Source organism: Diadema antillarum, unplaced genomic scaffold, assembly GCF_040938485.1.
Source record: "Diadema antillarum isolate AM-2024a unplaced genomic scaffold, OU_Dant_1.0 seq00002012_RagTag, whole genome shotgun sequence".
NCBI lineage: Eukaryota > Metazoa > Echinodermata > Echinoidea > Diadematoida > Diadematidae > Diadema > Diadema antillarum.
This window is the reverse complement of record NW_027272667.1, coordinates 3,444-30,865: the sequence shown is the minus strand read 5'-3', so window position 1 is coordinate 30,865 and position 27,422 is coordinate 3,444. Positions and strand designations below refer to the sequence as shown.

The following is a 27,422-nucleotide window of genomic DNA, read 5'->3' as shown; positions in this document are numbered from 1 at the left end:
ACAAAAGGAATTACACGAACTAACAATGAAAACCTAACTAGCCCTGTACAAACACCCAGAAAAATTCCAACATTAAGTCGCTGTCATGCAGAAAAGAGAATAAGGAAGATGTGAGAGACGAGGAACTGATAACATGGTTTTAAAGTAGAATTAAGAAAAAAATGTCGAAAAAACAACAATTTGGGAATCATAGTCACAAAATGCATAGTGAGATAATAACCTGTTGTATGTGAAAGTCTTTATGAACATGTAAAAAGTGAATATTGCATTTCATGACTTGCACTTGTATAATACTTGCAATAATAATAATAAAAAAGAGGTTTCAGTGACATGTGTGTATGTGTGTGTGTGGAGTAATAAGGACATTGATTCGAGTCTCACGAATTGGATGTAAGAGGAAAAAGGATGAAACTATCTCTCTCTCCCTCTCCTTCTCTCCCTCTGTCTGCCTCTCTCTCCCTGACAAACATTCGCCTCTCGCCTCTCTGACTTCATGGAAATGTAGATACATCATCACTGGATGTACTCATGCTGAAGACCCACACATTATCGGCATTTAACCTTGTGATTAAAAGAAAATTTAAGTTAATGATGTTAATAATGATGATAGATATATGTGTAAATAAATAGTTATATTATTAATAAAATAGGTAGAAATTTATGCTTAATATTTAGTCTATGGTCCCTCTATTACATAATTATATCTTTAAAAAGTGAAATCAAACCAGGGCCCTGTTTCATAAAGCTGTTCGTAAAGTTACGAATGACTTACGAGCGACTGGTGATCAGTTATGATGTGTTATATCAGAATTTCCATAATGAAGCACAAGAACCGATCACCAGTCGTTCTTAAGTCGTTAGTAACTTTACAAACAGCTTCATGAATCCCCCCCCCCCGGTCATTCGTAGCTCCTCCTTCATTCTGCACTTCTGCCCCCCCCCCATCACCCCCTTTTTTGTGAGTAAATCCTTCACAATAGTTTTCTAGTCGTTTTGTCACGAAAAAAAGGGCCTATCATCCTATCAAACATCGTTACGTATGTCCCCTAGCCGCAATGTGGAACATGTCATGAAAGTAAAAATGCAGCGAGTTACTGTATGTTGTACCTCAATGATCTATTGAGTGTTGTAAAACATGATTTTCCTGAGAAAACTTTATTTTACATAAATTTTGTGTACTTTCGTTTGTATGTCCCATGTACATTGTATTCTTTAAAACAAAAGTTAGAGAAGTAAACTGAAATTGAAATATAAACGCATCACAGCGAACGAAGCCATAGATTGTTGTGAAAGTTTAGCTATGATAACAGGTGTATGATCTAATAATTTGATTCGAGTAATAGGTCTCCATAGATTTGTTTGAAATAAACATACATTTTTTTTTTCAGAGATCAGGAGGATAAGTGGGGTGAAGTTGGGAAATAACACGTCTTTCCTTTCTTGAGTCATGGAAATCTGTAACAGTGAAATATCATGTCAAGTATGCATGTGTTAATGTAGAAAACATTAATCATCCTTCCTTTTATTGCTAAGAAGCGATATAAACATTTGATACTATCGCATTGAGGGAAAACAGCCATTGAGTTGTCGTGTGGTAGTTTCTGCTCACACTGCACCTGCAGTATTCACGGCGACTCGGTAGCCATAGTAACTGGTGAGGCTCCACCCCCAAACATCATTCTCGTAACAGGTGACTCGACGAACCGGACACTTGGCTGTATTTCAACACAACAGTGCACGGTTGTTGTGTTGGTGTCAAAGACTCAAAGAGTCACACGCGAAAGAACCTCGACGTTGAATTCCGTGGACGTGGTAGAAGAACTGATGTATTCAGGAGATCGCAGTATCACTCAACAGCATCTAAGAAAACAACGCATATTCATTACGGCTCTTTACATTATTTGATATTGAAGCATAGCTGATTAGACTATGGGTTGTGGAAACAGTAAAGGCTCGACGGCGGTGCAAAACACGAGCACACCTGCTCCAACGAACAGTAACAACCACTCAACGATACCAGAGCAGCACGTGAAAGTTTTGAACAATACGGACAAAACTGTCGTTTCCACGACGGAAGCCGACAGTAATAAGCATATCGTTGAAGAGAATCAGAAAGAATGCACAGGTAAGTTATATCGAGCGTATTTTGCTTTGTGTTTGGTTCGTTACCAAGGTATCTTACGTCTTTAGAATAATGTTTATGGAAACTAGAACTATGTCATTAGCAGTGTGGCACTAGAGTGGAGGTTCACCCAGGACCCAGGGCAGGGAGATGGATGGAGGAGCCTTTATGGTTTCCCATCAAGTCTTGCCTTACCCTTTCTTTCTGTTCTAAGGCTAGTCAGGCATGACACATTGCAAGCAGTATGATTGCCGTTCGGCATTTCTTAAAATGGGGTTAACAACCTGTAACTTACAGCAGTGTAAGTTGAATGAAAACAATATTCAACGAAATAGATAGGCCTAGATAGATATGTTTGATGAATGAACTTATACTGTTAGCATTCATAAGTGTGCTCCAAATTTCTTGATGAAAGATGTTGAGTAGAGAGGTCACTTGCGTTCATGATGGAGTCATCCATTTGAAACATTTCTTTGTCTGGTCAGCTAGTCAGCTGTTCCCAGTTTTGATATCACCTATTCAACAATGTTCAATGACAAGTCTGATGGCTCCTTGACCCTGGATATAGAGTCGGTGAAAATATCATATCTGTTTATCAATCCATCAATCTATCAATCCATCATTCTATCTATCTCCAGCATTTCTATCAAGTGAATACAGAACAAAAAGTTCCCTTTCCCCTGATTTAATTTTGGTTGAAATGTGGATTCAGATTTTATTTTTGTGTGAGATAACTATAGAAACCACTTGTATAATTAGTATATTAAAGAGCATACAATTCTAAGAGTTGAATTAAGAGTTTATTTCATCATAATTGGTTTTGAAATGGTTGAGATATCCAAAACAAAGTAAAACAAAGTAGTCCTAATGATATCAAGTGAGTCAATTCCTCGTAGAATTGTATACTATTTCATATTTCATAAAAGCAATGAGTGGTTTCTAATTATCTCGCAAAAAGTCAAAACCTGAATCCCCATCTTACCAAAACAAATCATCCCTTTTATATTTCTTGTTTGTCATATGGTGCTAAACTTGCAATATGCACTGAAGTAGAATTCAATTCCAGAGTCTCTTTTTTTTTTTACTGTGGAGGAATTTTGAATTTCATTTAAACACAGAATTGTTCTTAATCATTTTACTTAACAACTGCTTGGTAACTTTGTGTTTTGCCTCAGCTGATACTGGGAAAAAATAACTTGCATTAAAAAAGTTAAAGAAATTTTAGAGGCAATCAATTTCATTAAGGGAGGTTCAAATGATATAGGGAGAAACTACTAATGACATTTCTTTTAAAGAAAAAAAATACTACTAGTGTTTCAAGTATAGTATGTTGTCAATTCTGAGCAAGTCTGAAAAGGGGGATCTCTTTCATTTTTGTGGTATTTAATAAAATCCAAGTACTGTATGAAAGCAAATAATCATCAAAATTCCAGATAGTGTATACAGAGTCTGCTTCAGACTAGTAATTCCATATTGCGTAGCATTGTCAGCTTTGACTAGACACTGGACTGTATAGTCTCCATGGCAACAAGAGAATCATCCACTCAAGTCTGCTTCAATCAACCTCTAGAGAGTTAGAGCCTACTGACACACTACATGTTTTCTGTGTGTGTGTGTGTGTATGGGTCTTGAAGCATTGTTTGCCTCAATGCCCATTCATTGCCTTCTTATCATTAAATCAAACATAGTATAAGGCAGGAGTGGACTCTGCCACAAGATAGAGGAGTAAAGTGCAGAATGGAATGAGGCCTACGTAGCTCTACTCATTTTGGTGTGAGTTATAGGGCTGTAATTATTGTTATAAAACTGTTTGTGGTGAAATGCACTATTATTATTCTGCCAGTCTGAGAATTCCTTGAAGTCTGCAAAACTGATCCTTTAAAACTGAAGTCTTAATATGACATACATGTGTAGACACTTCGTGAAGAAAGTTTCCATTTTATGTACTGTCTATGGATTTCCTTTTTTGTTGACATTACTTTCCTTCTCTTACTCTTCCTCTCTAAAATCTACCTACTGATCTTTCTCTCCTTCCTTTTTAGAAATTATATCAAACACAGACTATGTATAATTCCATGTAATATATATGCTTGCATTTACAAAAATGACTGTTCATGCTTGTGTAATTTATGTTTCTTTCTGTTTTGTTTCGGTGTATTTGCCAGCAAAGAAGTGATCTTTGAAAGCATAGTAATAAGCATTAAATGTAAAGATAATGAAAATGAATGTTATAAATTATGTATACTATATAGATGAAAAAAAAAAGAAATTATCATAAGCTAGCAAGCGACATCACTGTCACTGAGGACTATAGGCCTAGATAGCAATTGATGAAATAAGTTGTTTTTTAAGCAAATTTGAAATCTCTTCTCTGTGTTATTTATTCATGAATATTGAAATACTATGTTTAGCATAGGCTGTAATTTTCAAATTGCCTTGACAAGAAAGAGTGTCAAATTTCAATGGCAAATCTGAGATTGAGCTTGTTTCTCTTATATGTACCTAAATACATGTGAGCACTAAAAAAAATATATGAACGATATTATGTTTTGATGTGTTGACATTATGAGCACACTCCGGAAAACCATGTAGGCCTACCTATTCAACAAACCTGTCCTCATAAAAGGCAATGACCTGATGAAGGGATAGTATGGTATTGGTTGAGATGAGGATTCATCTTATTTATTTTTTATTTTTTGCAAAATGCTTAGAAACCACTTAATGAAAATTTAAAAGATCATGCAATTCTAAGAGATATTCAGTTTATTTGATAAAAACCAGTTTTGAAATGGCTGAGATATCAAAAAATCAAATTAAAACAAAGCAATCCTAATAAAGGGTGAGTCCCACCTTTTATTAGGATTACTTTGATTTTGGATATCTCAGCCATTTCAAAACCAATTCTTATCAAATAAACATGTAATTCTTCTCTTCTTAGAATTAAATGTTCCTTCAGATTTCATAGGAGGATTATCACTATCTAAAAAAAAAAAATAGCAAAAATACATTGTATGAGAACCTGAAGCCCCATGATCTCAACCAAAACTATACTCCTGAATATACTAGGGCAGGTGTGTATGGAAACATGTTACATCAAAATCAGTTCATCCTCATTGGGTTAAGATAAGGGAGACATCAGAATCATTTGCTATTAATATATCAGAGCAAGTTCTGCTTTTGAGGGTGATGTTAACATGGTAAGGTAAATCATTGTCATTCATTGTTTCTTATACGCAGTCAACCTCCACCGTTCGCAGGGTTAAACACTTTTTTTCTTTTCATTTTACCTAATTGGCCATTTGGGGAATACTTCTGTGTGTTATGCAAGGAGCTTTTTGCTGTTTCCTTGTGCAGATGAGTATTTATCAATAGACAAATTGTATAAATAGACGATAGACGATACTTACACCAACAAAGGCAAATTGATTGGTGTGACAAACACACATAAAGCTAGTACTGTATAAGGGCTTATCATTCTAACATTTATGAAACTATTTTTTCCTGAATGAATGTAAGATGAAGATGATACAATGAGGTGTGCTAATACATGAGATGAATATGATACAGTGAGATACACGTGTTAATATATGAGGTGAAGAATAGCCAGATAATAAAATGAGGTGTGTTTATATATGAATGAAGATGATACAATGAGGTGTGCTAATACATGAAGTGAAGATAATAATACATTAACTTAATTAATTAGTACATTAACACACCTCATTATATTATAATGAGGTGTGTTAATGTACTAGATGAATATGATACAATGAGGTGTGCTAATATATGAAGTGAAGATAATATAATGAGGTGTGTTAATGTACTAGATGAATATAATTCAATGAGGAGTGTTAATATATGAATGAAGATGATACAATGAGGTGTGTTATATGAGATGAAAGTGAACATACTGTGATAAAATGAGGTGTGCTAATATATGAAATGAATAATGGAGATGGGCTAATGCGAGATGAAGATGATACAGCGAGGTGTGGAAATTTGTGAAATGAATATTATCCATGTATGTATTTCATCTACTCCAGAGATAATGTCAATATAAATGCAAAGGATAAAGTACTCAGTGAGCTGTTCATTGTATCAGCAAGGGCCTGTTAGCAATGCATGTTGACATTAATATAGGCAGAGAATGATTTGAAGTATGTGATTTTAAAACCATATGACAGCAATTTATTCTTCAATAATCACAATTTGTAGCATCACCTTCAACTGTTTTTTTTTTTTCTAATGCATCCATAAGCCCTGGAAAAAGATAAAGGAAGAAGATATTTCAAAGATATTGCAAAAGTTACCTCATGATTGTAATTCAAGGAATTGCTGTATTTTCACATGTATCTAAATGTAAATAGATGTGATACCTTGCATCTCAGAGTAATTTTCATTTGCTTTGAATAATAATGAGGGAGAAAAGGGGGAGAGAATGGGAGGGGGGCTTAAAAGAGAGAAAAGCTGTGAAATTCACTCCTTATGTCATCAATGGGTCTTACTATAAATTCACTTGTAGCTGCATGTAGGATGCAACCTGTGAGCTCAAAGTAACTGGATTCCAAAAACTTTCCACAGATGAAGAATAATGGTAAGATGAAAAAATAGCACATGAAGTAAGCTATGGGTATTGCGAAATATGTAGTCTTGTGAAAAATTTATACAGTTTGCATTTTACTGAAATAAAAGGTTTTCCTCATGATTATAAATGTTATGACATGTGTTCATGCATTGATGATAGGTTATTTTATATTCTGTTTAGTTACTATATGTGTAAAACCAGAAATTTTTGCTTGTGTGAGTTTTTCATGAATTTTGCAAGGAGCAGGGAGGTGTCTTCCCACTTCCCTGCAAGGAGCCAAGATTTGCAATAGGGCAATTCCAGCATTACGGACATTACATTTTGTGAGATAATTTTTTTGTGACTTTGTGGGCCTATTTCAACAACTCAGCATAATCATTCTTAATCTATCCATGGTTTATTCTAACCCAATCATCCTGAAATGTTAACAGTCCGAGTCTTGATCAGTTACTACAAGTATAAATCATTTGGTAGATATTACACAAAATGCTTGCCGTTACAGACATTACGTTTTTAGGGACACGATTATTTACCTCCATGTGGATATGTTGAGAAATTTATGAATCAGAGCATCAAGTAAAAGAAATTTTCTTCTGAAATGAATGCTCAGGTCCTGTTAAAGTTGTAGATTGATAATTGTGTACAACACATTCTGAATTTAATCTATAGGTTCACAAATGTAGCGTTACGGACATTACATCTTTAGCATTACGGACATTACAATATGTCCACTTTTTAAAGTCACAGTATTCATATTCTAACACAGTTCATATCTCAGACAACGCTAATATTAGTGTTTTTTTTGGTTCATTCTAAACCATAAACCACCTTGAAACAAAAGCTGAAGTATTGCTGCATGATATGGAATAATGAGAGTCAGAAATTGTGTGTTTTTACGAAAATTATCAAAAGAATTGCCCAAAAATGGTGTGGTTTTTTTTTTGAAGAAAAGAATGCTTAGCTCTATGCACTTCAATTGTATCCAAATACCACTCACATGAAAGAATTTGACAAGTTCTAGCATTCGGTACTAAATTTGTCCCTGTAGCTCATATATTTTTTGAATTATTGCAGATTTAGAATCTTTTAGGAAAAGTAACATTTTCGCAGAATTGCCCAATATCAAAATGAGCACAAGAGTTCTTGTTTACACTGTGCATCGAATTCCAGTGGCAATTTACAAATATTTCATGAGGCAAAGAAGGCTTTCAGCTCCATTTTTTAAAAGTATGTTGGTTTGTTGTTTACCAGACATGAGTCTGGGTTCAAGGACTCTGGTGTAAGGAGCAAACAGGAATACCTCAATGGGAAATTTCAAGTCTCTTTTGGACAGATGGTTTAACAGATCCTTATCTTTGCCATCAAAATAGAGGAATACTTTGAGGCACAATGAATTCCCAGATCTCTGTGCTTTTAATTACTGGTATGGAGGAGATGACTTACAAATGTTTTTCTTTCCACACCTCAGCTAAAAAATTGTCCAGAAATGGTATGGATGCAAAAGGCCATCACATTGCTGTCTGGCAGAACTATAAATACTTCCAAACTTTTCACCTTAGGGATCAAAAAGGCTCAATGTAGAGAGCAGCAGGGGGGAGGGTGGAGGGGGGAGGGTGGAGGGGGGGGGGGATGCAGTCCTGATGACAGGAGTAGAATGATTCTCTTACTTGTAGGTCAGAGTGTTACCTCTGTTACAGCTCTATGTTCTGAGCAAAGATCTTTACCTATAGTGCATGCATAGTATCTTTATTGCAAATATTTCTCACACACATTTTCAACTTTGTATTCTTTTTATGAGGTAGGCAATAGTCAATGAACACAGAAAGGGCTTGTTTAAAGGTGTAATACGCTTGATTTGCCTAGAACTAAGACTAAGCCACAGATTAGGCAAGAATTCCAAAGTGTGTTCCAGGTCCCTGTTCCGTGGAAGTGAGCCAATCAGTTGCTATGTTTTGAATTAATAACAAAATGGTTGCTAGGTGACAAAGGGCAATGTCTACCAAAGTAAGGACAGGAGTTCTTATTTTGTGTGTAGGGCCCTGTGAGTCGACTAACACACTCATTGCAGTACTTGACAAGTCTGACGGGTGCACAATTGAGAATAACGCCAATGTGTGTTCTGTGATAGGCTATGAGATTCATTAAACTCTACTACTGAGATGTGTGGGCCAATGTGACTGTGAATATAGAGAGAGATACTATTGTTAATATTGATTATACTAAAAATCTTGAGAGTGATAACTGATATCATGTTCATCGTTTGATTCCCAAGACATTGGGTCATGAAGATGAAGACCCCCAAGGCGCATAAAATGAAATATACCCAGCATGGACTTTTGATGTATAATCTCATCTTACTAAAAATAATCTCAACTGATTGTGCATTATGAGAAATGGTGTTTAGAATTGTTGATTGTTCTGTAAATCATTGTTTCTCGTAATCATGTAGTGTGTTATCTTGATCAAGAAAGCTTCAGACAGAACTGCATTTCACATGCAACAACAGCTGTCTGTTTTGTTTGTTTGTTTGTTTTTGTATAGCCATCTCTCCATGGATACAAGTGCATATTATGGAATATTTCTTTTTAAAAAGATATGCACAATATGATGTAATTAATGCATTTCTCCCACAGTCCTAACATCATGACATTTATCTCTCCCACAGAGTCAAGAGAGAAAGTGGAGACTCCTGCTGATGGAGAGGAGAAGAAAGATGCAGAGAAACCAGCCCCAGCTGAAGACACTGCAGGTGAGAAATCTCCACATACAGTATATCCCCTCAAAAATTACAATCAGATTTTTTGCATTGATAACTTTCAATGGTTAAACTGTCTGACTGCCATTTCAGGGTCTAAAAATATAACATCATACCCATATTTTGCAGAAAACCCCATTCTATTTGATTATGTGGCCATAGAAAAGTATGTGAATCATTGAAAAAGCATATATCTTTGATGTCTTGAACTTCCAAGTTAAGCACTTGGATAGGCCTACTCTTGGAACTATTGTGTGAATGCAGTGGGCAGAACTTGGAGGGAAGGGTTTCCTGACATGCTGTTATAGTTTAGATTCTTGAATAGTGATTAAGAAAAAGCTTAGAAAAATCAATGTTTGCATGTGTGTATACAAAGTGAAGATAAACTGTATTCAAGAAAGTAATGCCTCAAAGCTGTGCTGGACATGATGCTGGGTTATTTCTGCATAAGTCTAATTTCACAAGATGTTTTCAAGTTTGACAAATCAGACACTTAGGGTGAGTTCAAGGATTCTAGTGCAAGGGTCAACTGAAGGAAACCTGCCCTGGGAATAGAGTCTTATTTTGGCAGATGGTTTAACAGGAACTTAGTTTTGCCCATCAAAATAGGTAAAAGCAACTAGATTACAGCACTACATATGGACAGGAATCTAACTGTTTACTTTCAATGTTTCAAGCATCCAGAAGAGTGCAAATGAAACATTCAATTTTTTTTTTGTTCTGTGAATAGCATGTACCTTTATTTGCATCATACGTCATGAAGGACAGTCTTACAAAAGACCACTGACTTTTATAAGAGGAGATGATTTTTATTGTACAAGGTCATGTTGTGTCCTGGGGTTCCTATCCAAATGAGATCAGGTACTTGGCCTGATTGACTAGCTCTATGCAGGAGTCCAATATTACCTGTGTGCTTTGTTTATCGTTGTCATGGAAACCCAGAGTTCGATGCAAACATGAACCATCTGAATGTTTTCATGTGTTTCACATGTTGCCATGGTGATGAATACCTCCTTCACGACCTGAGTATGTTTAGACATGGTTCAGATGTGTGTGGTGGAGGTAATATTTGCTCAATATATGTATTCATATTGACAAGTCCTTATGGAGGTTGGTTGGATGCCCTTTGTCCCCACAGCATCTAGATACTAGGAAAGCAATGCTTATTGACAGGTCTATCCCTCACAGATTATAACAACCTCTCAACCTGCCACTCATCATTTCGTTTGCTTTCACAGTGTTTGTTAAAGATGATAAATACAAACAGAAAATTAAAATGAGAGTATTACAAGTGCTAATGAGAAAGAAATGAAAGTAGAATTAATACAAACTTGTAAGACTCATTGCAAAACATCCTTCGTTAATGTCACTAGAAGGTATGCTTATTGCATTTTCAAGATGCATCATGTGTGAGGAATATTTCCATGTTTAGTTTTTGGTTCATTTGTCATCCTGAGGGAACCTCCTCAATTAGATTTGTTGGGTGAGATAAAAACAAAAACAAACAAAGTGATATTCAAGAAAAACTCTGATCTGCTGCTCCTGTGCCTTTAGAAGGTAGTCTAACTTATGGCCTAAACTGTGATTAAAACTCATCTCTGATAGTTAATGTCATCCCAATATGAAAAAAACAAACAAACATGAGAATGATTTATAGTAGCACCATTATAGTTCACAATACCTCTAACATGTGTTTCGTTGTTCTCCTCGCAATAATGTTGTGAAGAAAGATCTGTGATTTAATCTTTGCTTGTAAAGATTTGCATGTTTGTGATTATCAGTTTAAAGTACCCGTGGTATTATAGTTTTTAACCTGTTGAGGAGGAGTCTCGAGTATACTCGAGCAGGTGTCGATGGGAAAAGCCTGTCGTAGCAAAATCAGTCCATCCTCAGCGGGTTAATTGAAGGTGGCAATTTTACGATGTTCATGTTTATCAGTTATAGGGACTATACAGGTGAGGATGCAGCTTGTAATGTCTTGTGAGATGTTTAGAAACCACTCTGTGAAATGTTAAAGAGCATACAATTCTAAGGGGATTCAAAAGTTTATTTGATGAAAGTCAGTTTTGAAATGACTGAGATATCTTAAAACAAGGAAAAACAAAGAGATCCTAATAAAAGTCGTGGCTTGTCAATTTTATTAGGATCCTGTTTTTGGATATCTCAGCCATTTCAAGGCCAATTTTCATCAAATAAACATTGAATCTTTCTTGAAATTACATGCTCTTTTATGTTTCATTTATAAGAGGTTTTTCATTATCTCACCAAAAAATATTATAAACTTGAATCCTCACCTCAATCAGTAGGTCCTACTGTGCAGTCCCTTTAAAGGGTGCAAAAAGGAGTACCTGGTGTGTCTGGAGATTCAATGAAATTTTCAGTTTGTCAGACGCATCAAAGACACTGATAAAGACATACTGGGTGTTACGGCATTTTTAGAAGCATGATGAGCACCTTTAAACTCATGTTTGCCGACAGGGATATGAAAAGGCTTGTGATATTGTGTTACAAGGGTGGCTGGATCAAATGATAGAAGGATAGCCAAGTAGTGGCTGATGATTAATTCATATAAGTTGACTAGATCATTCCCAACTACCAACTGTAAACATTCTTATTTTCCTGTGGAGTGGCCTAAAAGCATATTTTTTGTTTCTTAAATTTGTGCTGCACAGTTGCTTGCTGGTGTATTTTCGTACAATTCAAAAACAGATTTGACGTCTCCATGCGTAAAAATTGATGTGCTGGTACATGTGCAAATGATCCATTGGAATATATGTGACCTGTCACCAGCCACAAGTTTGATTAGAACTTTGAATTTTCTGTTAACAAGATATTTCGTTAGTCCAGTTTCTAAGTTTTAATTTGATGTATAATCCATTAAAAGAAGTGCTTTACATCTAGAGATCTAGAGATATTTCAAATCAAATGTGGCAAACATGGGAATTTTGTGACAACGAAATATGGAAAAAAAAATCGCTTTTAAAGTTTGCTCTCAGTTTCTTATTTGTTTGGAAATTGTATGGGACGGAAAATATCGCTCACATAAACTCCTTGGCAATGATAAGTTTCATTACATCATATACATCATATAATAAAAAGATTACATAGGGGCCTGGAAGGGGTCAAAATAGCTTCGGCTTTATGAAAATTAAAAACCGTGTTTTTGTGCCTGTAACCTGTTTTTTTTTTTCTCTCTCTCTCATTTTGAGTTGGTAGAAAAATATAATGTGAACGTTTGAAATCGATGAATTGAATTAATGAGATTTTTTTTTTAATGTGGCTACATACTTCATACAGTGTAAATAATTATATTCTCTTGTATCCCTGAACATGTAGCCGCAATACATTCTTCCAGCTTTATCTCCCTGTAAATCTGTTTAAACTAGCACTTTATGCTGATCAATAGGTGAGATGCAAGAGCCATGTTCTGCAATGTCTAGTTTCTTCAAAATGAAGGCAGAATAGTCAAAATTGCTAAAATTTCAAAACAGTGTCAATATAGTGGGTTTGACGTATGTTTGTCAACTCTTGTGTAGGGAATAGGTCTCAAGTCTGATGATACAGGTTGAGACACAATCTGTGTATGTGACGACACCAGTGCCTACTCACATGACTGGCTTTATGAATATCTTTTTACATTGTTTTGTTTTCATGTGCAGCAATATCAGAAGAGAGAAAAGATGAGGACTCCACTGGAGTGTCCCCTCAGCAAACATCTGAACCTGTAGAGGAAGCCACACCACCGACTGAGGAGGTATCACCAGCACAGGAGGAACCACAAGCTGCAGAGAGTGCACCGGCAGAGAGTGCACCGGCAGAGGCTGCTGCTCAAGAGGCGTCAGCTGATGGTAAGTTTAGGATCAAGACCTGTTCTCCATTCCTGCAATCCTTCGATCATCCTTATGACTCTGATGTGTTACTTCTGAATCATTTTCTTTCTTTACATGGTTTGATATTTTCATCTGAAAGGAGAGCAAAACTTTGTGTCTATAGCAGCATCATTTGACCTTCAATCTAAGATCAAAACTTTGTTTCTGTGGCAGTATCACCCTTCAATCTAAGATCAAAACTTTTGTTTCCATGGCAGCATCACTTGACCTTTAATCTAAGATCAGAACTGTTTCCATGGCAACAAAAGTTTAAAGTTTCCATGGCAGCATCACTTGACCTTTAATCTGAGATCAAAAAATTTTCCATGGCAATAAACGTTTTCTTGGCAGCATCACTTGGCCTTTAATCTGAACTTGTGTCTGAAGTGCTCAGACTACCTTCACAGTAGAGAGAGAACAACTTTAACCCTTGAGGACGTGCTGATTTTGCTACAACACACATTTCCCATAGACCTCTGCCCGAATTGTATATACTTGTCCTCATGCATTACAGGTTAAAGGCTGATAGAGGAGCAGAATGCTTCTTGGCAGGGGCAGATCCAGAAATTCCATAAGGGGAAGGGAAGGGTGCTGACAAAAATGGTTTGTTCAAAAATAAAAATTAAAGGAGGATGCACACACACCCCTTTCATTTGTTTTTCTTTTCATTTCTTTTGTTTTAACAAAAATAAAGGGTGGGGGGGGGGTGCGCACCTTGTGCACCCCCTCCCCCTGGATCCGCCACTGCCTGGCATACATAGCTGAAATCTTGAACTCCTGATTTGCAGGTCTTACTTTTATTTTCTGTAGTATATGTAAATATGCCTTGTACTTCTCTCTGTATTAGTCATGCAGTCTCTCTTGGCAATGCTGCCTAGCTTATTTCGCGCACCATTCCTGGTTTAATTTTTTGTTTATGGATACTTTTTCCTGCAGTTTTCATGGTTTGGCAGTTATTTTTCTCTAATGTCTGGATTTTGCATCCCTTGCAGTGATGCTATCTAGAATAAAATTTGATTTTATGCTCATACAGATACTTGTTCCATTGTATAGCACATTTTTGTTGTGCTCCCTGATCTATGGCTTCACCTATTGTTGAAGGGTAAAATCAAAAGAACTTTTATTGCACTAACACCAAAAGTATATTATATCAACTGTGATCAAAGTCAAATTTTATATCCTACTTCTCCTCAGAGTTTCATATGGAATACCCATAAACTTTACACCAACCTGGCCTATATGAACAAGGTTTTACTCAGAGTGCTACATTTCATATGAAAAGCAAATATAAATGCAGCATGCAAACATCATTTTCTCTTGTTTGACAAAATGCAATGATTGTTGGGCATATTTTCTTCATCCAGAAAACCAGATAACAAAAAATGTCAACTCCATCCAGAAGCCAAGAAATAAGCCTTTACCCACATGTCTCTGTTTCGAGCATTTCACCAGCAGATGCTTCATGTTTGCTGCCATCTATTCAAAGAGCCGATTTCAATAATTCCTATCACTTTTACATTCTTGTAGCAGCAGTAAGCTTGTCAGATCAAATGTGCATCTTTTCTTGCGTTGTGGAAGGAGGTATGCATGAACTTTGTGCGTATTCTTGCTAATGTAGCGCCCTCAGTGGTGGGGGAGACCCCAGGGGAGGAACCCTCAGCACCTCAGGTGGTTGACTCAGATGAGAGAGAAGAAGAAAGACACCTGGATGGTAAGACTTCCCAGGGCAGTGTGTAATTTTAACTATCATTCATTATCGATGAGAGAAGAAAGTGTTAATATGAGGTCATTTATACATCTTTCATTATTGACTGTAAAAAGTTTTGATATGATGTGATTATGCACTTTGCCATCTAGTCTGCAAATACTTGCAATCTTTGCTATCAATCAGTGCTAGCTCAGCTTGCTGTGATCTTGTCTTCTGCACAGTCTCTTCTTGTTGGAGTTCCAAAATGTTAACAAACTCTTTCCTAAGTTTTTGTTACTATCCATGATCATGAATTTCTATCTCTATGCATCATTTTTTTTTTCAATATTTGAACAGAAGGTCTATTCCTAGCTCTTTTCTATCTAAATGCAGTCTGGTTGAAAATCATATGTTTGTTTACAAGTGTGTTTGTCTAAAGTTCAGTTTACATGCATTTTATCATGAAGTGCCATGACACATTACTTAATGTAAAATTGACTTTGTGCTTTGAGCACAAGTCAGATGTATACCATAAGCAGTGGCAGATCGGGGGGGGGGGGGGGGGGGCAGGTTATTGTTTGTTGTTATTATTTATACCCTGCTTTTGTGTCTGTGATCCCCCAAATTTCTCACACACCTGTTTGCTAAATTGTCCCCCTCCCTAACCCCCCCCCCCCCCAATCTCTCCCTCCAGATGGTGATAAATTAGGGCAGGTAAATGGCTCCACCCAGGAAGCATCCCAAGCTCAACCAGAGGAAGGTATGAGACTCCAGTGAGCAATAGAAGCTGCCTTTAATTACTAGAATAGGTGTCACATCACTGATGAGCTGCCTTTAAGTTCACTAGATGTACATCATTGATGTTGGATTCTTCTCATTGCAGAGGAAGAGGATCTTGTTCATGATTATAGATTGGAACCTGTCGTAGTTATACAACCTGGCAATTTTGATAGATTATGACTTCAAAAATGTTAGGATTTAAAAAAAAAAAACATTGGGAAGAATTTCATATCATTAGTCAGAAGAGAGTTAGAACTAATCATGACGCTTGCAGAGCCATGTATCATGCATTAGAAGTATATCTTTTGTTTGTTAAATGCTCTTGTGTTTACTTAAGGCTACTTCATTGGAAATTGCTGTAGAGGCTTTCCAAAATCCGGCTATTTAGTATTCAAAACTATAACACTACACGTAGACTTCCAAGTTCATGTGAAAATCGATGTCTGAAATGCTTGCTAGTGTTAATCCTCTGTAATCTGTCACTCTTTCTTTCTTTCTTTCTTTCTTTCATCCACAAGCTTCCTGAGCTAAAGCATGCTTTTAAAAAATATTGCACGATGTGTAACCTCTGCAATGGATTTGAAGCATAACAAACTAATACATTGTAAATGCAGCATCTATGTGGATTGCTAAAATGTAATCATGCTTTACTGCTGCTGCTTTTTCAAATGTGTACACTACGTCTTTCACATCAGCCATAGTTTGACCTCTCTTTAAAGATAACAGGGATTTAGAAATGTGATTTAAAAGCAAAAGACTAAAAAAGATGAAACTTTCATCACTTCATTGTTAAAATGTTTTTTTTTTTGTGCATGGCAGTAGGCCTTTACAGTTCTCTCAATATAGAAAATCAATATTTTTTTGTCATCATTATCTACATTTCACTTTGCACATACTATCTCTCAACTAATGATAGAGAAATTTGATTTGTAACAGCTGTTTATTCCCTTCCCTGACTACTGTTTGAGGCATTATATTGTCCATTCATCTACCCTACGTCTCATTAGAATATGTGCTTCATAGATTCTCTTGTACCTGGCCCAGGTATGCTACATAACGTGTAGATGTGCTGATTAGCTTTTGGTTAAAGGTCAAAGGTCATTTAAGTTTAAGTAGCCTCGCACTGTTCAGGTGTAACTTCATAATTATGTAATATCTAAGGAGGATTTAATTTTGCAAAGGATTGGAACTGCTAGACAGTTATTTATATGGATGATAAGGGGAAGGTCAATGAACTTTGGAAAAATTGTAATTTTTTCAACCATAACATCAGCTTGAATTGAACTGTCCAATGGTGATGGAAATACAGTACAATACAATACAATACATTATCATCTATATAGGACGTTTTAGCGGCACATTAAAAACGTGTATTGTTGTCCGCTCAATTTTTACCATTCAATATCAGAGCATATTGAACGAAATGCATAGGCCAACGTAATAATTCCCCATAGGCTACCATTGTTACTGGCCGTTCAAGATCGCACGAAATTCTCGATATTCTTGCTTAGTGCGCAAACGCTTGCTACTTGTGCGCGTCATTTTGTTACAATTCACAAGCGCGCAAACAAATTGCTTGTTTCATATGCAGGTTTAGGGACTTCCCCTTCTTCTGCGCTGAGATGTGACCGCCGAGTCCACTTCAAAGATGAGAAGCCCGGTATTTTTGTGCAGCTAGTTTATGCTTACTCTACTTGATTGTAGATGATAATCATTATATTGGATGGCATTAATTCATGGAATACCAGGGAATATTACACTCGTTAGGGTCAATATTGCGCTCATCTTCGATTCATGCAATATTGGCCCTAACTCGTGCAATATTCCGTGGTATCCCATTCATAGCCATCTAATATAATATGAATACAATACAATACAATACAATACAATACAATACAATACAATACAATACAATACAATGAATGTTTGATATGCTCTTCCCAAAAGGCTCAGAGTGCTGTGAAGAAATAATTGCTATACAGGTTGATGCCTGAAATAGTAGTATATAGTGATAAGTCAGAGGTCAAGGTCAAATGTCATTGTACTCTGAATTAAGAATGTTACCGATGTGTAACCTTCAGCAATAACCTTTAGCAAATAATAATTTCTAGTCAGAAGGAAAGAGATTAATGCTAGCTTTAATAGTTGCCTGAAAAGACAGGGATGAAAGTTTAAGCTTCATGCAAGTTCAAAGATCACAGAATGTACAATGTGATACTCTGGATAAAATTTCATCCAGGAAAGAAGGCCTGTGTTACATAATCTTATGGATAGAAATATATTGGTAGATATTCCCTTCATTCAGAGAGGGCTAAACAACAATTTGTGGTCCATGACCAAGAGCAACATGGACAAAATGTTAATGAAGGGACATAATTGTGTGAGAATCAGGGGCATTCCAGTCCAGTGCACAGTAATCATATTGTTTTCATTTTGGCGAATATTAGTTTGTTGATTCTTCCTCTCGTTCATTCAAGAAGAATAAAAAAACAAAGCACACTAAACCTTTCAAGATTCTATGAAGACAAACAGTGTACTATCTTGAAGGAAAAAAATCAAGCAGGAACTATCCATACATCCCAATATACTCACTGATCAGATAATGATTTCTCTGGCATTCTTTACTAATGTTTACTTGATTCTTCTCTTCTCCCAAATCACACATGTGAAATGTAGATGAGGCTGCTGACAGAGAAATCCAAGCTATAGAAAGCCTAGATGACAGTAAGGAAGAAGGTATAGCAGAATGTGAACAGTCATGTTTATCCCATTCTGTGCCAGTGAGTCCAGTGTGAACAGATTTCACACACAAAGCAATGGACTTCAAATAACCGTGGCACACAATGGGTTTATAGACAAGAACAAGCAACTTTGTAATGCTCATAATATTTGCTGACATGCATGAAAGTAATCACATCAAAATATTCTCTTCCTAAAAAGGGTTAATGATAAATAAGATGTGCTTATTTATCTCTCATACTGTTATCTACCACTATATTTTATGGATGATTGTATCATGTTAGTGATAATAGAAAGGGAATGTTACACCTGTACTCATGTCAGTTTAAAAGGTTTCCTCATTTCAACAGATACACCTTTTGCTGAATAAGGAATAAGAAGGCATATATTTGATTATTTTCTCATTGCTAGTATTTATATAATAGCATTAAGGTATGCAAACACTTTTATTGCTTTGAGAATTGCTGAAAACTACTGCACATTATTTTTCCTTACATGTTCCATGTGCTTGCTTGATTAACAAACTCATCTCTCTTCTTTACACTGTTATTTTCCACCATAACAGTGTTTATAAATGTCAGTGTGTTCTGCAAGTGCACTATAAAGCCAATGATGACAAATTTTCCTGAAAATGCATCTTCACTGAAAGATATGTGTACATGTACGTGCATCCCAGTATATGAGTGTATTAGTTTATTTTTAAACCCATTGCTTGTGGGAATGAGGTATACCATGTTTTAAATCTAAAGATATTTTATCATCTCAAAATAATCACGGTGCTCTTCAAATGGTAGTAGCCAGTCACCTGAATGGTTGTTAATTCCTTCAGATTTTTAGTCAAAGCTGTGTTTTATTTCCCAATAGTTTCAAGACTGTGGAAAGTTCAAAGACTTGTGTTTATCCTTTAGTTATGCCTTGATTTCACTGCTGCTCCATGCTGTAGCGATAATGAGATTAAATGATGTCTTGCCTGGTTGATCAATCTTTCATGGAAACCAGAGACAGGTGAGGAGGTTGTAGCCAACACAGAAAATTCAACAAAGCAATTAGAGGAAGCAGCCCAAGATGTCCCCCAGATGAGTCCACAGAATACCAAAACAACTGAGGAAGGAACAAGAGAGTCCAATCCTAGCAGGCAGGTAGAGGAGCCCTCTACTACAGAGGCTCAGGAAACAGTTGAGGCTGTGAAAGAGACTAACCAAGAGGCTGAGGTCAAGGATGACCAGGAAGAGACGGAGGGAAAGAATGACCAGGTAGAGAACGAGGGAAAGGGAGATGGAGAAAAGATGGAGGGAAGGGATGATGGAGAAGAGAAGACAGAAAGCAGCATACAGGAACCGGAGGAAGAGAAAACATTCACACTGGACCAATCCCATTCAGGTTAGACCAATGAACCGGCACTGCATGATGTGCATGCTGAGCGACTACCACTACCCACCTCCCTACATCGAGGTCAGATGAATGAACCTGCATGATGCATGTTGCCCAACTATCGTCCTGACCCCCTACACCAACCATCATCCCGACCCCCTATATACACCAACCATCGCCCTGACCCCCTATATACACCAACCATCATCCCGACCCCCTATACTTGTACACCAACCATCATCCCGACCCCCTACACCAACCATCGTCCCGACCCCCTATATACACCAACCATCACCCAGTCCCCCTATATACACCAACCATCATCCCGCGACCCCCTATATACACCTTCCATCATCCCGACCCCCTGTATACACCAACCATCACCCCGACCCCCTACACCAACCATCGTCCCGACCCCCTACGCCAACCATCATCCCGACCCCCTACACCAATCATCATCCCGACCCCCTACACCAATGATCCCCTACACCAACCATCATCCTGATCCCCTACACCAACCATCATCCCATTCCCCCTACACCAAGCACCTACCGACCCCCTACACCAACCATCATCCCAACCCCCTAAACCAACCATCATCCCGACCCCCTACACCAATCATCATCCCGACCCCCTACACCAATGATCCCCTACACCAACCATCATCCCGACCCCCTATACCAATGATCCCCTACACCAACCATCATCCTGATCCCCTACACCAATCATCATCCCGACCCCCTACACCAATGATCCCCTACACCAATCATCATCCCGACCCCCTACACCAATGATCCCCTACACCAACCATCATCCCGACCCCCTACACCAATGATCCCCTACACCAACCATCATCTTGATCCCCTACACCAACCATCATCCCGACCCCCTACACCAATGATCCCCTACACCAATCATCATCCCGACCCCCTACACCAATGATCCCCTACACCAACCATCATCCTGATCCCCTACACCAATCATCATCCCGACCCCCTACACCAATGATCCCCTACACCAACCATCATCTTGATCCCCTACACCAACCATCATCCCGACCCCCTACACCAATGATCCCCTACACCAATCATCATCCCGACCCCCTACACCAATGATCCCCTACACCAACCATCATCCTGATCCCCTACACCAATCATCATCCCGACCCCCTACACCAATGATCCCCTACACCAGTCATCATCCCGACCCCCTCCACCAATGATCCCCTACACCAACCATCATCCCGACCCCCTACACCAACCATCATCCCGACCCCCTAAACCAACCATCATCCCGACCCCCCGACACCAACCATTATCCCGACCCCCTACGTATTATACACCAACCATCATCCTGACCCCTTACACCAACCAGCATCCTGCATGGCCTACACCAACGCTCTTGCCCCATTCCAGTTGGTCCTTCAACTAAATGAGTTTCACATCCTTCCAGGCCTGTGGCTACATCACCGCAGCATCTCAACTACAGTGATCGTGTTGGCTGTATAGGTAGTTCATTAGGGTCATTACATCTTTACTGTACTAAGGGCGACAGTCAAGCAGCCAGCGCACTGCACCTGTTACGTGTCGCTTGGCAACAGAGGATATTAACGGCCATCAATTTTCACACATCTTGCTGTCACGTATACATCCTGCATGTGATGTGTGTGCATGTCATTAACTCATGGTCACTCATGGTGACCTGACTTTCCTTTCCTATGACATGACACCTGCTGGAGAAATGATACTACTTTGTCATTATTGTTGCTAGGTTACCTTACCCAATCATGATTTTGCATGCTATACCTAATCCATAGTATACTACATTCACACATCTGTTATCACACACAGTATACACACATTGTACATTATAATACAAATTGTATAATTCACTGTGCTGGTGCATGGAGCAACACATCATTATTTATTCAGGAAGCGGCCTTTTTTTTTAATCCTTACGTTTCGTTCTCCTACTTCTGACAAGTTCCCTAGATAGAGGTATTTGCATCAATACTGAGTTCTCTTTTCATGCCCCATGGTGGAACTCATTCTTACTAGATATAGAGTCGGGTGTTAACAGATAACATATTTTCCATCTACACTACTTTTTGCTAATTTCTGTCACCCAGTGATTCTTAAAGAGGGACAAACAAGACAGAAGGCTTTTTTTTCATCAATGATTAAAGATTAAAGATGTGGAGTAATATGTTATAGTAAAAGATGCCCTGGAAATACTGTATACGCCAAATATTTCGTGAAGTTTTTATTTTTGCAAATTTCGCGAGTCGGGTGCTGCTCACAAAATTAAAGACATGTTAAAATATTGACTCTGATCCCGATATATGAATGTAATGTGCACACATTTTCTCCATTCAGTAGTGTGCTGCACGATCGCGAATTTAACCCCTCGCGAAATCGTCAGGAAGTCCCGATTTGCGAAAATTTAGACTCGCTAAATATATGCGGTATACAGTATATGAATGCCTGCCATTATGAAGCAAACTTAGTGACTGGATTTTCTATGTGTCTTTAGAAGGTGGGATTAATATGTGCATTTCCTGTGAAGCTTACATGTACAATGAAAATGTCATTTGCAGAAGTTGCAAGCATTCATTCTATTCAATAATTTGTGCATCAAACTGTTATTATTGCAACTGATTGACAAATTGCACCTGATTATGAACAAAAATGTGTGATCAGTTTAATGGACAATTTAGCCAGTCTTCTAAAGTAGGGAGAGTATTGTGGTGCTCAGGAAAGAAGGCTAAGGTATGGATTCTCATGTCTGTTCAGGAAAGTTTGACTTCTGTATTTAAGCTTGTAATACACACTCCTATTGGTGTTGAATTCAAAATTACTTGAGCAGGTGTAATTGTTCTAATCAGTAATCAGCATTCCTAGAATTGAATAAAGAAAAGGGTAGATTAAGGGATATCCCCTTTTCCATTTTCCAATTTTCTTTTTTAGCATTCTTTAGCCTTGATGTTCATTCATCTGTTTCGTGATTCCATATTTCTTTGCCAGTTCCTTTTTTTGCAAGCCATCTTTTATATATCATCGCTCGGGCGACAAGACCTCGTATCTACAAAGTTTTAAATGTTCAGGAGAGCAAAAAAACAAAAACAAAAAACAAAAAAAACACATGGTAGGCAAAGCACTGTATCAAATGGGAGAGCCTTTCCCTTGACATGCTGTGGTGGCGTCATTTTTGGGATAAGACATCTAGGATTAGGACAGGACATCACTTAACTGATTATTTGACCATTAATCCAAAGAAGTCATTTTCACCAAAATTTCAGATAAGAGGTCTTGTTGCCCCAGCGACAATATGCAAATGGTATGAATTCATGCATGTCAGCTTTCTGTTTTAAAAGTGTTTGTCATATCCCTACTTTGTTGACCCTCTCTTACCCGTGTTAAAATGACTGTGCAAATCTCCCCCTCTAGCTCAGCTAAATATCATCTGCTGATTTATGCCTGACCAGTTCTCTGTCTTGGTCATGCATTTTCTACTGTGTTTCTTTTTGTATGATTTTGTCCTCCATCCTGCTTGTTTATTATGTCATATTTGTGATTTGATTGTCTCCATTTTCCTATCTCTCGCAATCGTCTAGGATGCTTCAAGGTGATATCATCAATCTCACTGCAACTCCTATATAATCTGTCATTATTATCAGCTTGGTTATCAATTTCTCAATTTCTTTTTCACTTTTAATGTTTTATTGTTTCTGTCATCCCTTTTGATTTTTTTTTACTCCTGATTTTTCAGTTCTACATTAGATTTCTCTCCTTTTAATAATGAACTGAGTTTTCAGAAGTATTTGACTCTTGTATCACTGGTAACAAACAAGTATGTAGTATTTCATGGTTGTTGCCATGGAAATGGAGTATGATTATGTAAGAACTTCTAGTGTGTTGCTGAGTGATTGACATCAAGTCGTCTGTTGAGAATGATAAGGGCGTTAAGTTGTCACAAAACCCATAGTGTTCAAGACAACTTAACGCCCTTCTCATTCTCAACAGACGAAGTGTGTTTGTCATTTATTGGTTTATTCTGCCATTCATGTAATGTAACGTAGCACACACACATACAAAAGGGAAGACAGCACAATCCCGTTGAATGAGCTTTAAAGGGGAATATTTCATTATTTTCAGCAGTGTAGCAGGTCTTAGCATTGAATCACTTTTGACATAAATACAAAGATTTACTCTTTTTCCTTTCCTAATGTGGAGTGTGACTCAACCTTATACAATACTTAGCTATGTGTTATTGTAGAGAATTGAATATCTTGGTATGCCTACTTTATATAGAAGGAAATATTCTGAAGGGAAAAAAAGCCACACGAAAGGTAAGAAAGTCTTTCATAGGTCTCTTAAACCATATTGAACACATAAGTCTGTTTTAAGTAAATCAAAAGTATCTCTTTCAGTCACTGAAAATTGATACATACATACAGTATTTCTCTGCTGACCATAAAATATATATATATTTTTTTTTTGGGGGGGGGTGGGGGTGGGGGTGGGGGTTGGGAGGGGAATAACTTTATATATCCTTCATGCCTCCAAACCCAGAAATTTATCACATTGTTGCTTTATTTTCTCCCATTAATTTATTGACTCATCTCACTAGGTCCTACCCCTCCAGCAGAAGCTGAGCAGGCAGAGGATCAGGCAGGGGAACCAGCAGCAGAGCCCTCAGGAGAACCAGCAGGAGAAGAATGACTCGAGTCAGAATAAGAGACGGTTACCATGGCATCTAGCAGCCTTCCACAAGGGATTAATTTGGTCAACTCTCTGGCTCCACATGCCCCAATCTCATCGTAGGCTGCCATTATACTAACACCACATCATACACACAGTTCTCTACCAAAGCTCTTTATTTTATTGTATGTGTCATTATGATGTTGGTTATCAGGCAGTATTGCGGCAAGGCAAATTGTCATGATGGATTAAAACCAAAGATAACAAAAGTGACTGTGAAACTTTATTGGGATAGCAAAGCAAGTTGGGTATATGGCCACTCTTCCATTGATTAAACATTGGTTGGTAATGGTCAATCATTATTCGTAATTTGGAGAGAGGCAGTGTTAGACTAAAATGAGTGTAGACTTCTTGAAACTTAATGCTGCTTTTGACCTCAGTTGTAGATGTCCTCTATAAAGACAAATAAAAAAAAGGGGAATAAAGATACATATTTTTATAAAGACAAATAAAAAAAAAGGGGAATAAAGATACATATTTTTTTCTCACACTCACACTCACTCCACCCCCCCCCCCCCACACACACACACAACATTGTTGCTTGTGGAAGGTTCGTATGCTCTAGGCTTAAGACAATATCTTCATACATCAGATGATTATGGCAGAAAACTGCAGACAGGACCTAGCTTCAGTATGTCTGCAATCTTTGTATTATTCCTGACCCACAAATGAGATTTTGTGTTGTTGGAAGAGTGACATGTGACACTGAGGTTTCTGTGCGAGGTAAACAGGGATGAATACATATCTTATTCCTCTTGGAGTCTTCTGTCATTAATATCCTTATTCTACAAAATGAATGTACCCAGTGCTCTGGTAATTAAGGTGAATTTGATGATAGCAGTGTACTCCTATGGGGCCTTACATGTATGTCATCTTCAAAGTGTTTTGTATTTTGTATGAATATGCATGTTTGAATATTTGATATTCTTATCATAGAATTCTATTTCTATGGTAACACTATGTCTTTAGACTGGAGATCTCTAGTGGTCTCACAGTTTTTTCTGTACCTTTCTGGTCACATTGATTTGTTTCTGTCACATATGCTATGGCCATGAATTAAAACACGCACACACACACACACACACACACACACACACACACACAAACAAACAAAAAACAAAAAAACAAAACTACAAGCCCTGCTTCTTAGCAGTCCTCTCCATTTCCAACAACTTTGTTTCGGAATTTGTGATAGAATTTACAATAAGTTCATACAATCCGTCTCAATTCACAGTTTGCTTTTTATTACATTGTTGAACTAATTTCGTGTCATGTTTTTTCAAACATTTCATTGCAGTCACAGTTCGAGATGAAATGAATAACTTGAACATCATAAAGACATGCTCTGTGTGTGAGAAGTCTAGTAGATGCCTTAACACAGGCACACTCAGTGTGATTTACAGACACCAAAGCGCAATGTGGAATGTACAAATTGAGGGAAATGTGCTTTGTTTGAATTCACTGATGTTGTAAGTTACCCTATAGTGACCAACCTAGTAACATCCTAATCATTGTCAATGAACCTATTTTCCTCCCACAGAGATGTTCAGTCATACATGTATGAGTCATACATGAGTTGTATTAAAAGCCTTGAAAGTTAAGTACCACAAGGCATTGTAATTGCTCATCAGGTATTAACCCATTGAGGACAGACTGATTTTGCTACAACATGCATTTCCCGTAGACACTTGCCTGAGTATACTCTGGACTCGTCCTCAACGGATTAAGATAATGTCACAATGCAGCAGTATACACACTAGAGATTATTATGATATACACTTGTACAGAGCAACATTACTTCCTTTAATATTTGGGACTTGGACAAATCCGTTGATATTTTTATCATATCAATATAACAATGGTATGGTATGTCTACAGCTAGTAAAAGGAGAATATCAGCAAACATATTTCCAGTTTATTTAATGTGTTTGTTATTTGAAGCCATTTCAGCCACTGAAACCATGATTTAGTAAAATTCTTTGGATTATTTAGCCAATTTTAAGTTCCAATTCCATATAAATCCTATGACAGAAGTCAATAAAATGTCTGACAATATTTGTGACATAGCTATGATTTGTATATTTTGATCGTTAATGGTCATGTTGTGTCTTAAAATGGGCAAATTTTGTGATACACACTGACCAGCACCATGGCTTTGGTGCAGGGTGTCTGTCTGTTGTAAATGTCCATAATATGCATGGTATTGAAAAGTATTAAACACTGTACCATATGTAAACTTGAAATATGTAGCCATCCTATACAGTATGTCCCCCAAAAAAATTACAGTCAGATTTTCCCATTGATAACTCCCAATTTGGTTAAACTGTCTAAATGCTACTTCAGGGTCTTAAACATAACATCTTAGCTCTATTTTTCAGATAACCCCATTCAATTTGGTTAAGTGCAGTCACAGAGAAATGTGGATTGTTGCAAAGCATGTCATGAGTCTGATTCTTCCAAGTTTAGCACTTGGATGCTCTTGGAACTGCATATTAATGTGTGAACACAATGAACAGAACTTGAAGGGAAGGGATTCCTGACATGTTCTACAACATTTTTCATTTCTCTTTGACCACTGAAGCAAATTGGATGAAGTTTTCTGTAAGATGTGGGCAGTGAGTTATAGTTTCATACTCTGAAATTGTATTTGAATTGATTCACTACTTTTAAAGTTATCATTGGGGAGGTCTACTTTTAAAGTTATCATTGGGGAGGGTCCTGTTGTCATTTTTCGGGGGACATACAGTATTAGGC

The 27,422-nt window shown here is 37.4% G+C and overlaps 1 protein-coding gene across 1 annotated transcript; it reads left to right on the top strand.

The window, feature by feature from the left end:
* Positions 1-1,795: 1,795 nt before the first annotated feature.
* LOC139713602 (uncharacterized) lies at positions 1,796-19,922 on the top strand. The gene is made up of 6 exons (XM_071625309.1): positions 1,796-2,125; positions 9,373-9,456; positions 13,122-13,310; positions 14,950-15,042; positions 15,713-15,778; positions 19,537-19,922. Exons 1-6 carry the CDS (start codon positions 1,930-1,932, stop codon positions 19,920-19,922), a joined length of 1,014 nt encoding a protein of 337 aa, XP_071481410.1. The 5' UTR covers positions 1,796-1,929.
* The last annotated feature ends 7,500 nt before the right edge of the window (positions 19,923-27,422 follow it).